This window comes from Perognathus longimembris, chromosome 6 (genome assembly GCF_023159225.1).
Source record: "Perognathus longimembris pacificus isolate PPM17 chromosome 6, ASM2315922v1, whole genome shotgun sequence".
NCBI classification, from domain to species: Eukaryota; Metazoa; Chordata; class Mammalia; order Rodentia; family Heteromyidae; genus Perognathus; species Perognathus longimembris.
In genome coordinates, this window is record NC_063166.1 from 10,559,006 (window position 1) to 10,571,552 (window position 12,547).

At 45.5% G+C, this 12,547-nt stretch overlaps 1 protein-coding gene across 2 annotated transcripts in view; it reads right to left on the bottom strand.

Annotated features, from left to right (window-relative positions):
• Positions 1-10,021, bottom strand: part of Cmtr1 (cap methyltransferase 1) — a 50,227-nt gene extending 40,206 nt beyond the window's left edge. The window contains exons 1-2 of one of the 2 annotated variants that reach the window (XM_048347836.1): positions 9,827-10,021; positions 6,504-6,641 (exon numbers count right to left, since the gene is read on the bottom strand). In XM_048347836.1, the coding sequence (XP_048203793.1) occupies positions 6,504-6,636 (133 nt within the window). In that variant the 5' untranslated portion in view covers positions 6,637-6,641; positions 9,827-10,021. Of the gene's footprint in view, positions 1-6,503; positions 6,642-9,826 lie in introns of those variants that run through there. The other variant, XM_048347837.1, reaches the window with a different exon arrangement.
• Positions 10,022-12,547: the final 2,526 nt, after the last annotated feature.

A 12,547-nucleotide genomic window follows, 5' to 3' on the forward strand; every position in this document is an offset into this window, starting at 1 on the left:
TGCCCTAAAGTTACCTGGGCTACATGCCACCCCCGCTCTACGGGGGTCATTCTAAGACAGCAGGAACTTTGTCATCACCAACCTTATATCCCCAATTCCTAACCAGAGGTTTTCTACTTAATAAAAATGCATTAAGTACTTACTGTACTGAATTTAAATCTTTGTCATCCAAGTGCCACCTTTTCTGAAAACTCAACAAGTATATGGGTCTTTAAGTACATATAAGTAGTACAAGAACTTCATGCTTCAAAAGTTTGAGGTTGAACTATCTATATCCTAAAAGAGAACTGGGCCTCCTTGGGAAATAATTTAGTCCCATCCCACCCTGAGTATGCTGAAATGGAGTGTATGCCAGAGCTCAGAAGCTAACACTGTCTAACAGATCAGTTAACTGCTTTCATTTAAGACCTGTTCCATAAAAGGTCCATACTATATACAATAGGGTACTTACTATACAACAGAAATAATTTTCAGAGAGCTTAGAAATCTAACAGATAAGTTAAACATGCATTTTTTTTTTTTTGGCCCCGTGATGTACATACAGCCTTTTTCCACAAGGTTGAAGAAACTGGGTCTTCAGTTTGAACCTGCATATTGCTACAACTTTTCAGAGACCTGTGGATAATGACTGAAGAAATAAATCATGGAGACATTTAGATGACTCTGGATGTTTAAGAAAATGTTTAAGAAAAGCCTGTTGCTGGTGCCAGTGGCTCAGGCCTGTAATCCTAGTTATTCAAGAGGCTGAAATCTGAGGATCTCGGTTCAAAGCCAGTCTAAGCAACAAAATCTGTGAGACTTTTATCTCCAATGAACCACCAAAAAGCCAGAAGTAGAGCTGTGGCTCAAGTGGTATAACACTAGCCTTGAGCAAGAAAAAGCTCAGTGGGGGACCGGGAATGTGGCTTAGCAGTAGAGTGCTCCCCTAGCATGCATGAAGCCCTGGGTGTGATTCCTCAGTACCACATCAACAGAAAAACCATGAAGTGGCGCTGTGGCTCACGTGGCAGAGTGCTAACCTTGAGCAAAAAGAAGTCAAGGACAGTGCTCAGGCCCTGAGTTCAAGCTCCAGGACTGGCAAAAAATAAAAATAAAACTCAGTGGGATAGTACCCAAGCCCGGAGTTGGGGGGGGGGGGGAGCTTGTTTACCACAATGAAACTCTTATACTAATAATTAGGCTGGTTACAAAATTGTAAAAAAAAAAAAATAGAAAAAGAAAAAAGACAATATGCAATTTTTAAGAATATTACATTCTGTAAAAGAGAAAACTCAAAACCAAATTTCTGGCTTTTTCTTGGAGTTTGGGTTGAGAATGTTCCTGCAAAAGAAGCAAAGTCCACCCCTTCAGGTTAAGGTGCTGTCCAATTCCTTTAATGAAGACATGTCTTGCTTATAGAGACCAACGTCACAGAGTGCCAGAGTGCCACTCAGAAGGAAGCATTAGCAATGAGTAACCATGGAAACTGAGAGGTGAGGTGATATTTATTTTGTTTTGTACTTTTCCGCATTTGTGAGATACAAGAATGTATTAAGTCTGGAAATTAAGAGTTAAAAAAAAATACAGCTATAAAGAATGATCATTCTAAAGCCTTGAGATCAGTTCCTTCCCAGAGAAATCTTCCAAGAGCAGCAGGCCTGAGGGCTCAAGGGTCTCCAGGCTGCTCATCTAGTGTCCCAAACAGAGGAGATGCTCTCTGCAGCAGCGCACCCACACGCTTCCAGCAGTGGGTTCTCATCTCTACTGTGTCCATGCCTCCAACCTCACTGTTCAGTTACAGATCAGCGGCCACTGGGATAGAAAGCTCTGACACCAGACTCTGACACAAACATCTCTGTGCCCCATCCTTCTTGACTCCACACTGTCCATTCCAGGTTCTACGAGTGAGGGTGAAGGGAGCCAAGTATCACCCTACTGGGCGATTCCTTATAAGGCCAACAAGTACCTAAGTAGAGAAATCTTATTTCTCTGTTTTATTTATTCCTGTGACAAATGAGGCCAATTCTTGGTTTGACATGATTTAAGAAAAAGCTCCAGGGCCTGGGGATATGGCCTAGTGGCAAGAGTGCTTGCCTCATATACATGAAGCCCTAGGTTCGATTCCCCAGCACCACATATATAGAAAACGGCCAGAGGTGGCGCTGTGGCTCTAGTGGCAGAGTGCTAGCCTTGAACAAAAAGAAGCCAGGGACAGTGCTCAGGCCCTGAGTCCAAGCCCCAGGACTGGCCAAAAAAAAAAAAAAAAGAAAGAAAGAAAAAGCTCCACAGATTAGTCTTAATGACCAAAGACTGCCATAGCCACGCTTGTTTTTGCCACTGAGCCTTTGGGTCTACTCTGTTGCGATAAAATGGAAACAACCGGCACGACTGGCACAGGAACTAACAGAGAGCTTTTGCTCCCGAGGCCGGTAAGAATTTAGCAAATGCAAGCAGAGAATTTTGTAATGAGGATATAAATTAGCAGGACTAACAAGGCCAGTCTATTAAAATCATCAGTTTCATTAGGAACTTGCCAAAGCTGGGTGACATCCCCATTTACCTCCCAAGGAGCTTCCTTTCTAAAATCTACCAGGGCCCAAAACATTATTTAGGGTTTTCATTTTAAAATTTCTTCTCCACTTGACAGAAATCCTTAGTAAGTCTTCTTAAGGAAGGCTCACTGCACCGGGAAGAGAGGCCCCCAGCTGTTGGCCAAATTGCTCACACGACAAGAAAGCAGTAGGGTAGACATGTCCACAGTGAAAATGACAGTGCTGACACAGAGGAGGCCTCCGACCACGCGTGACCGCGGTGAGCAGCACGCACATACCAAAAATAAATGAGAAATTCTAATAAAGATCCCATCCTACCTCACAACTTCTGAGGCACACACTCAATTCTGTTTAAAGACTCCATTTCTCCTTCCTGCCAGACAAATGGTACCTCATTAGAGCAATTTAAACACAAGAGTTTTTGATTAAGATCATGAATCTGGGCTGGCAGAAAAGCGATGGTATATCAAGGCAAATAACCCATTTAGGAAAGAATTAAACCTGGTGGAGGAAAAGATGCTTTGAATGCGGTGCTGGCAGAGGAGCTTCACAACTTCCAGACCAAAAGGCTGCAAGACGACCGGGAGCCCACAGGAGATGCACAGCCCGGGAAAGAACAAGGAATTTTCCAGTCTAGACCAGTCTCCCTTGTAGGAAACAACAACTACAAAATGGCTTCATCTGCCTCTTTTTACTTTAAAAAGTTATTTGGTGGACAATTTCCAACAGTTTACACTTGAAAATGCCTTCAAACTCCTCTCAGAATACTCAAAAGAACATGATACAAACATAACAACAGTATCCCCTACCCCCCCCACCCCCCCTTTTTTTTTTTCAATTTCCTCTGGCCAAATGTCAAATTGCTGCACTGGTGATGGAAACACCTTGTAAATAATGCGAAACAAACAAACTGATTAAACTAAATACATCTACTGAGTCATTGCATTATCTAGCAAGGAAAGAAAAAAACAAGGCCTGGACAAAAATAGTAGCTACTGTTTTTCTACTTTCCTCATTGTCCTTACTATAAAGAACATTTTTCAATCATTTCTCAACAGAATCTGCAGGTAGAAAAGGTTGGAGCAAATGAAAATATGCCTGCATTAAGGTAACAGAACTGAACAGGAACTTTTTATACATACATCTTCAAGGACATGTAGTTTCTGGCAAGACAGCAGGCAAACTACCAGGCCCATTGTGCAGGGGATAGCTAAGAGACACTGATATAAAACACATGATATGAAGGGACAGTACTTAATAAAATAAAATGATCTGCACACCGAAGGAGGAACGGGTAAGGTGGAAACAAGCGAAGTATTTTAAGAGCCTTAGAAGAAACTATTTTTACCTTTTATCGATTCTGCTCAGCAACTATTAACTGGGCATTTACAGAAGCCAAAGAGGAGTCATGCTAATTCCAGGCCTCGCTTTTGTGCTACTGTGAGGCTACGCCTTCCTAAAGTAGCGAGCCTAGGGGAATCCAGTGATGTGGCTGTGCCTCTATTCCCATCTCATTTTGTGCAAATAAAAGGGACCCAATGGCCTATTGTGAGACACATCTGAGGCACTGGCCACCCGTGAGTTCCCATTCTGTGCACACAACTGCTGCCGGCAACCTGGCTGAGTCACATGGTGCTCCTTCCAGAAAAGGTTAAAGCTATTTTATAAAATTAAATGGACTTTATGTGGGGGGGGAACGGGGCTTAGCAGTAGGGTGCTTGTCTAGCATGCACAAACCCCTGGGTTCGATTCCTCAGCATCATATAAAGAGAAAAAGCTGGAAGTGGCACTGTGGCTCAAGTGGCAGAGTGCTAGCCTTGAGTAAAAAGAAGCCAGGGACAGTGCTCAGGCCTGTGTTCAAGCCTCAGGACTGGCAAAAAAAAAAAAAAAAAAAGGACTGTATTTATGTGTGTGTGTATGTGTGCACGCCACTATCCCTTAGCTATTTCCACTTAAGGCTAGCAGTGTGTCACTTGAGCCATAGCTCTACTTCCTGCTTTTTGGTGGCTAAGAGTCTCATAGACCTTTCTGTCCAGACTGGCTTCAAACCATGATCCTCAGTTCTCAGTCTCCTGAGTACAGTAATTGAGATTACAGGTGTGAGCCACTAGCACCTGACTCACAGTCACATTTTTAAAAGTTGAAATTAAAAGTGCTCTTAACCTTATATATTTACCTTCTCTCACAGAGCGATGTTAAGTGTGAATGTCCTCCATGACACTGGCCACATACAAATATCACTTAGTCCCAGATACGCTCTACCTTTCCCTTGTTGGCCTTCTCCCCTAACCAAAGCCCTGCCCAAGGAGACACACCTTCACCATTACTATGTTTTTGTCTTGCTATTTAGTAGCCATTTACATACAGCTGGAATCCACCATGTGACTTCCTTTGTGTTTGTTTGATGGGATCTTGCTATGTTGCCCTGGCTGGTCTCAAACTCATGGCTCAAGTGATCCTCCTGCCTCAGCTTCCCAAACAGTTGGGAACCCAGGCATGCACAACACACCCAGCTCCACTAAGACTTGAGAGGTACACATCCTCCACACACACAGGTATGAGTCTCTTCTCCAGTCTGGATAACAGCTGCCCCAATGCTCCATGAGGTACGCCACCTGTCAAGCATAGCCTTGGACCAGCTTCCAGTGACAGGTAATACGCCTACCACCTGTGAAGAGACTAGATTTCCTACCACCCTCAAAGGGAACGTCACACTTTCAGTCGCCAAGCTGTTACTTACTACCTTCCAGCCCAGCTTATCAGAGATCCAGCAGAGGACGCAAAAATGCAAGCCTGCTGATGAAATGGGCAAAGTGTCTTCCCCTCAAGAACCCAAGAACGTGACCTTATTACCTCAAGATGAGGTAATACTAGATTACGTGCTTGTGAGAAGAGGAAAGTGGGAACACAGAAAAAAAAAGGGAGGCAGAGGCCGAAACTGGAGATACGATGTCACCTGAGCAAAGGGACACCAAGGATTGCCAGAAACCACTAGAAACTACATGAGGTAAGCTGGATCTTCCTACGATCCTTCCCAACAGCATGTGGCCCTGTTGACACCTTAATTTCAGACTTCGAGTCTTCAGAACTGTGAGAATAAATACTTGCTGTTTTAAGCAATGAAGTGTTTTAATTTGCTGCTGCAGCACTAGGAAACAAGTAGAGTTGGCAAGTCCAAGTTAATGCAAACACAACTTACTCTTCTTGCTTGGTGTTTGAAGCAAGCTCCTAGACACTACAATTTCTCAGAAAGCATCTGTAGAAAGTATGAATGTCTATTACCCACAAAACTGGGCAAAGCAAAATGCTACTTTCAGCAAACCAGTTAAATCTTTTGAGTTGAATGTAAACAGAAAACATAATGATGTTATGTTTTATGTTTTGCCAATTGTTTCTGACTAGTAATGCCGAAGGAATGGAGAAATTCTGCATGCAAAAAACTGAGAATCAAACCAGAGCTCCAGGGTCATTATAAACACAGCGCCCAATGTTCTCTGCTTCTTCTAACGGGCTTAAAGCAGTGAGACAGTGCCCTGTATTGAAGAGCCAGCAACAGAATCAAAGTACATTTGGAAAAACGGCTATTTTTTAATTTTTGCTGGGAGTAGGACTTGAACTCAGGGCCTGAGTACTGTCCCTGAGCAACAGCTCCACTTTCGGCTTTTTGGTTGTTTAATTGGAGATGAGTCTCACACTTTCCTGCCCTTGCTGGCTTCGAACCACAGTCTCAGGTTCCTGAGTAGCTAGGACTACAAGTGTTTGTAAACCACCAGTGCCCAACTCCCATTTTTTTATTTAAAGCAAGTTCCATTGCTTTCAGTAGAAGAGCAGAATGAGAGTCCATAACCACTTCTTTCTTTAAAATATGCCTTATTTTGTCCAAGGGGCAATGGATTCTATTCTGGTCAACCCACGTACCAGGATTCAAATAACCAGAGGGCCGGTGGCCTCACACCATACGCTCAAGCATACCTTTCACTGCGTGATTAACAGAGGAGGAAGGCTGATCATCGGGTGTGGAACTGAGGTTCAGGGCAAACTCTGCAACTCTTTTTTTCTGTTTCTTGATAGGAGCAGTGCATTCTGGGTCTGTTCGCCTCTTCATGGTTACTGCAATCACAAATCCAGACAGAAAGCTGCCCTTGGGTTAAAGCCATTATGGTTGAAGGAAGGATTCCAAAGGATAAAAACCATCAATGGGATGAGACTTGGCAACTCTAAACATCTTCCAGTGCCAGCACTTGAATAGCTTTTCCTCAGAATGCAGTCTAGGAAGAAGGCTAGCCAAGCTCAAGTTTTCAATAGCAGCTATTCGTTTTACTGGAAAATGTGGTGCGCTCACAGACCCAGAGTCCCTGGGCCATTGGTATCAGATACTAAAAACTCATGCATGCATCAACACCACAAGCCTCAGGGTAAACAAAGGTCTTCAGTAAAAGCTATTCTCTATTTTTGGTACAACACTGGCTATACCTGACAATGTACACTGGAAATGAATTATGAAGCCTACTATAAACCAATCATTCCAAGTTGACAGGACCATTCCAGAATGACTGTTCTATTATTATTAGCTTACCAAATAATCAAGTGATTACATATGTGGTACAAATACTGAGTTTTTGGTTCACTTCCTAATGTCTGAAAATATGAAAGAATGGGAAAGCTTTTAACCAGAGCATGGAATGTAAGCAATGGTTGGAATAAGGCTGAGGAAAGAAGAGTTGGGAGAGACGTTGGTACTGCTGGGCATCTATATCACTGGACTGAGGTAGAACAATAATTTTAAGAATAGGAATCTATTTCCACAAAAAGAGGGAAGGGAGGCTGGGAATACAGCCTCACATAGGTGAAGCTCTGGGTTCAATTCCCCAGCACCACATATATAGAAATAAGCCAGAAGTGGCACTGTGGCTCAAGTGGCAGAGTGCTAGCCTTGAGCAAAGAAAAGCCAGGGACAGTGCTCAGGCCCTGAGTTCAAGGTCCAGGACTGGAAAAAAAAAAAAAAGAATGGAGGACTAGGCACAGTGGTAAATACCTGTAATCCCAGCACTTGGAGGTAAAGGCAGGAGGATTGTGAGTTCAAAGCCAGCCTGGGCTACATAGTGAGATCTTGTCTCAGAAAACCAAGGCTAATTTGAGGATCATGGTTCAAAGCCAGCCCAGGCAGGAAAGGCTATGAGACTCTGATGTCCAATTAATCACAAAAAAAGCCAGAAGTGGTGCTATGGCTTAAGTAGTAGAGTACTCGCCTTAAGCAAAAGAAGCGCAGGCCCAGAGTTCAAGGCCCAGGACTGAAGGGAAAGAAACTGACACAATAGCTCTCGGTTCGATTCCCCAGCACCACATATTTAGAAAATGGCCAGAAGTGGCACTGTGGCTCAAATGGCAGACTGCTAGCCTTGAGCAAAAAGAAGCCAGGGACAGTGCTCAGGCCCTGAGTCCAAAGCCCAGGACTGGCAAAAAAAAAAAAAAAAAGTCTATTTAAAGATAATAATATAAAAACAAGGGGCTGGGAACATGGCCTAGTGGCAAGAGTGCTTGCCTCCCATACATGAAGCCCTGGGTTCGATTCCTCAGCACCACATATATAGAATATGGCCAGAAGGGTCACTATGGCTCAAGTGGCAGAGTGCTAGCCTTGAGCAAAAAGAAGCCAGGGACAGTGCTCAGGCCCAGAGTCCAAGCTCTAGGACTGGCGCAAAAAAAAAAAAAAAAAAAAAGTGCTGGGGATATAGCTTAATGGTAGAGTGTTTGCCTTGCATAGAGACTTGAGTTTGATTCCCTTCATTATAAAAAAAAAAAGATGCAAGCACCATGTTCCTATCATTTATGCCCGTGGCTAAGTACATGCTAGGAAAGCATGAGAAAAACATATGGAATGAAGTGATTATGAGACTCTGAAACATTTTTTCTATGTAATTGTTTTTAAAATATTTTTATTATCTTTACGTAGTTGTACAAAGGAGTTGCCATTCAACAAAGCAGTTTATGAATACAGTGCCTCTTGATCAATGTTACCTGCAACTCTGAACTCTCAAGGAAAAGTAGTGAATACAATGGGGCTCACACACAACTGATTGGCTATAGAGAACCGAGAAAAAGAGAAAGGACTCATAATAGGAGCAAACAGGGTAGGTAAGTGGCAGCTGGGCTGCTGTCCCTGGGGAGGAGGAGGTAACAACAGCGGTCTAATAACCTGTGTTGAAGCAGCCAGAGCAAGAAAGCAATGAAATTCAGAGGAGCCACTGATTCCCACAATCTGACAAAATGTCAGAATTTTGGATAATAAGAAAGAACTGTATCCCTCCTCTTCAGCCCAAAGATGAGCCAATCAACCCCAACCACAATTACATGTTGAGAGTTTTTGGCAGTTCTGGAGTTTGAACTCAGAGCCTTGTGCTTGTTAGGTAGGCCTTCTATCACCTGAGCCACGTCCCCAGCAGGAGACAAATTAACTGGCACAGCGAGGACCTATCCTGGGGAAATATAAAGAAGACAAAAGCACACAGAAAGCAAGGCCACACTGAGCCATGGTCACTTTAAATTACAATTTTAAATCCCCTCAAAAAAAAAAAACACCAAAAAACAACGAAGCCCACAAGCCAAGCTACTGTAGGAAAACCCATCACCGAGCCTCTGCTTGTAGCCCACATCCAACGCAAAAAGAAGAAAAAAAAAGATTCCTTTGATTCTTAAACTGCTCCAGGAAGACTGCAAGCATGAGAAAGTCAATATGGACTGTGTCCAAGCAGGTGCATGGAAAAGAATTTGTGGTGTGAAAGGCAGGTGCTGATGCTCCTCATCAGCTTAGATTTGGGCCTTTCAAGCCATCCAAACCCAACCTCTTATTTTCCACTGGGGGAAGGCCACAGAGTTCACCAGTGCCTGGTAAAGCGATCTGCACATGCCAGAGATGGGCTCTGGCCACGAGCATCTTAAGTGGAAGGCGAGAGGCCTGGCTCTACCTGGTGCTTGCCTAACCAAGGGGGCTCCGATCCCCAGTGCGATTTTCCCTCAGCGCCTCGATTTCGCACCGCCACCCGGATTCATGGAGGGAAAACACGGGCCCCCATCTCCCCGACCCAGGCTTCACACCGGGGGTCACGCCGAGTGTGTGCGTGTGCGCAGGGATGTGTGTCTGCGGCGGCTGGGGCTCCGGGAGGCCCGTGGAGGGGAGCAGCCGTGGGGGGAGCCTCGGCCTGAGGGCGGGGAGAGCCCCGCCGCGGGGGCGGGAGGGGATGCGGGGCCCGCGCGCCCGCCCGCCCGCTCCCCCCGGGCCGCGCGTCCGCACTCACGCTGAGGGGAGAGGGCGAGCTGCCCGGGATCGCAGAGGGAGCGTCAGGCCGATACTGTCGCCGTCGCCGCCGTCTGGCCCGGCTCGGTCCGGCCACCGGCAGAGCCTCGGCCGCGTCCCGCAAGTTTCGCCTCCCAGACCAGCGAGCCCCCCGTTCGCTGGCCGCGACGGCGCGCCCGGGTCCCGCCCTTACGGGCCGCGCGGTCTGATGACGTCACGGGCGCGCGCCGGCCCCACCTCCTCCGGGCCCCAGTCAAGTCCCTGGGAAAAGGCGGCGCAGGTTTCGGGCCCCACCCCCAGGGTCCAGTGCGCGTGCGCGGTAGAGCCTCCAGAGAAAGGATGCAAAAGCCAAAGTCACTGGGCATCCTCCGCGGCCCGCGGGGAGGAAGAGATCTGATACAAAGGTAAAGGGACCAGACGCCCTCACAGAGGAACAGCAGACGGACCATCCGCTGGCTGGAGGCAGGAGCCCGGGACACCCTGCACGTGCACCCCCGCCGCGTGGCCGGGGGAGGGGCCCTGGGCTGCGGGGTGTGGCTGTGTGGCCCAGGGTTTGCCTAGCACGTGTGAGGCGCTCGGTTCCATCCCCGCCCTGAAAAGAGAAAGGGGGAAAAAAAAATTAAAAGAAGCAGGGCCCTGGCAGCTCACATCTGTAATCCTAGCTACTCAGAGGCTGAGACCTGGGGATCGCAGTTCAAAGCCAAGCCCGGGCAGGAAGGTCTTTGAGACGCTTATCTCCAATAAACTACCAAAAAAAAAAAAAAAAAGAGCCCGCAGTGGGCCTTTGACTCAAGTTGGTAGAGCACTAGCAAAAGCAGCTCTGGAACAGCTCCCAGGCTCTGAGTTCAAGCCCCAGGACTGTCACACACACAGAAAGGGGATGGGAGGAAGGAAGGAATGCTGCCTATAATAGCATCTTACCATCAGGACACATTTGGCTCTCCATCCCCAAAGCCCTTTTGCAGTTTTCAGACTAATCAAGTTTGTTGGACAATCTCAGCCACCAGACTCACCTTAAATCCTGTGGTTTCAAGTTTCACCTTATATTCTCCCACGGGGTCTGATTCTATTCCAAGTGAATGGCACCACAGATCATCCTGTTGATTCTCAACCAGATCGTAAGGAGTCTCCTCATTCTCTGGAGCCTTGCATTTGCCTGTTAAATCTATCCATTTATCCCCTTCCCCCAGGATTTTTTTTTTTCCCAAATCACGGTGCTTGTTTTCAGGTGCAGTCCTTCGAATGTATTCTCCACAAAGCCAATGTGATTTTGGGTTTTTTTGTTTTTTTTTTTTTCAAATTTTTATTATCAAACTGATGTACAGAGAGGTTACAGTTTCATAGTTAGACAATGGATACATTTCTTGTACTGTTTGTTACCCTGTCCCTCATACCCCCCTCCCTCCTCTCCTTGTCCCCCCCCCCCCAGGTGTTCAGTTCACTTACACCAAACAGTTTTGCAAGTATTGCTTTTGTAGTTGTTTGTCTTTTTTTACCCTGGGTCTCTCAAATTGGTATTCCCTTTTAATTTCCTACTTCCAATACCAGTATACACGGTTTCCAATATACTCAGAGATACTGAGTATACTACAGAGATAGTGTAGGTACAACCACAGGAAGGTGATACAAGAACATCATCAATAATAGAAGCTACAGATACACATAGGACGTTGAAAGTAGTTACAACTGTGATATAACAATCATTTCCATAACATGGAGTTCATTTCACTTAGCATCATCTTATGTGTTCATAAGGGTATAGCCTTGTGATGCTCTGCTATGACTTGCCTAAACCTGTACTAATTATTCCCAATAAGGGAGACCATAGAGTCCATGTTTCTTTGGGTCTGGCTCACTTCACTTAGTATAATTTTTTCCAAATCCTTCCATTTCCTTACAAATGGGACAATGTCATTCTTTCTGATAGAGGCATAAAATTCCATTGTGTATATGTACAACATTTTCCTGATCCATTCGTCTACTGAGGGGCATCTGGGTTGGTTCCAGATTCTAGCTATGACAAATTGTGCTGCGATGAACGGCAATGTGATTTTGAAAAAAACAAAACAAGCAAAGAAAACTATAGGTGACCCTATCACCACCATCAATAAAACGTGTTAAAAGGCTTCCCACTGCAATTAGCATAAAGCAGATATCCTCCAGATGGGCTGTATGATCCTCCGGTTTGACCTCTTCAGCAGTCATTTCTTGTACTGCCTTGTCTCCTCATCCTGATCTTCTGTTTCTCAAACATGCCATGTCCCTTTAAAAGTTCACCTCCCTGCCCACATCATTCCTCTTTCATTGCCTGAATATCACTTTCCCTTCACAGCTCAGTTGAACATCCTTTTCTGTGAAAACCTTTCCTGACCTCACAAGTTCAATTCAGGAGCACTGCCCTTCCAACTCCCACTGCACTCTTACCCTTCCACCACCAAAAAAAACTTACAAAAGTGTTGTATAAGGGCCTTTGGACTCATCAGCCTTCCTTACTATGAACTTGGCAGGAAAGGTTATTTATTTTCTCACTGAAATTCACAAGGGCAGGCTGGGAATGTGGCTTAGTGGTAGAGTGCTTGCCTAGCATGCGGAAAGCTCTGGGTTCAATTCCTCAGCACCACATTAACAGGAAAAAGCCAGAAGTGGCTCAAGAGGTAGAGTGTTAGCCTTGGGCAAAAAGAAGCCAGGGACGGTGCTCAGTCCCTGAGTCCCAAGAGCCAGG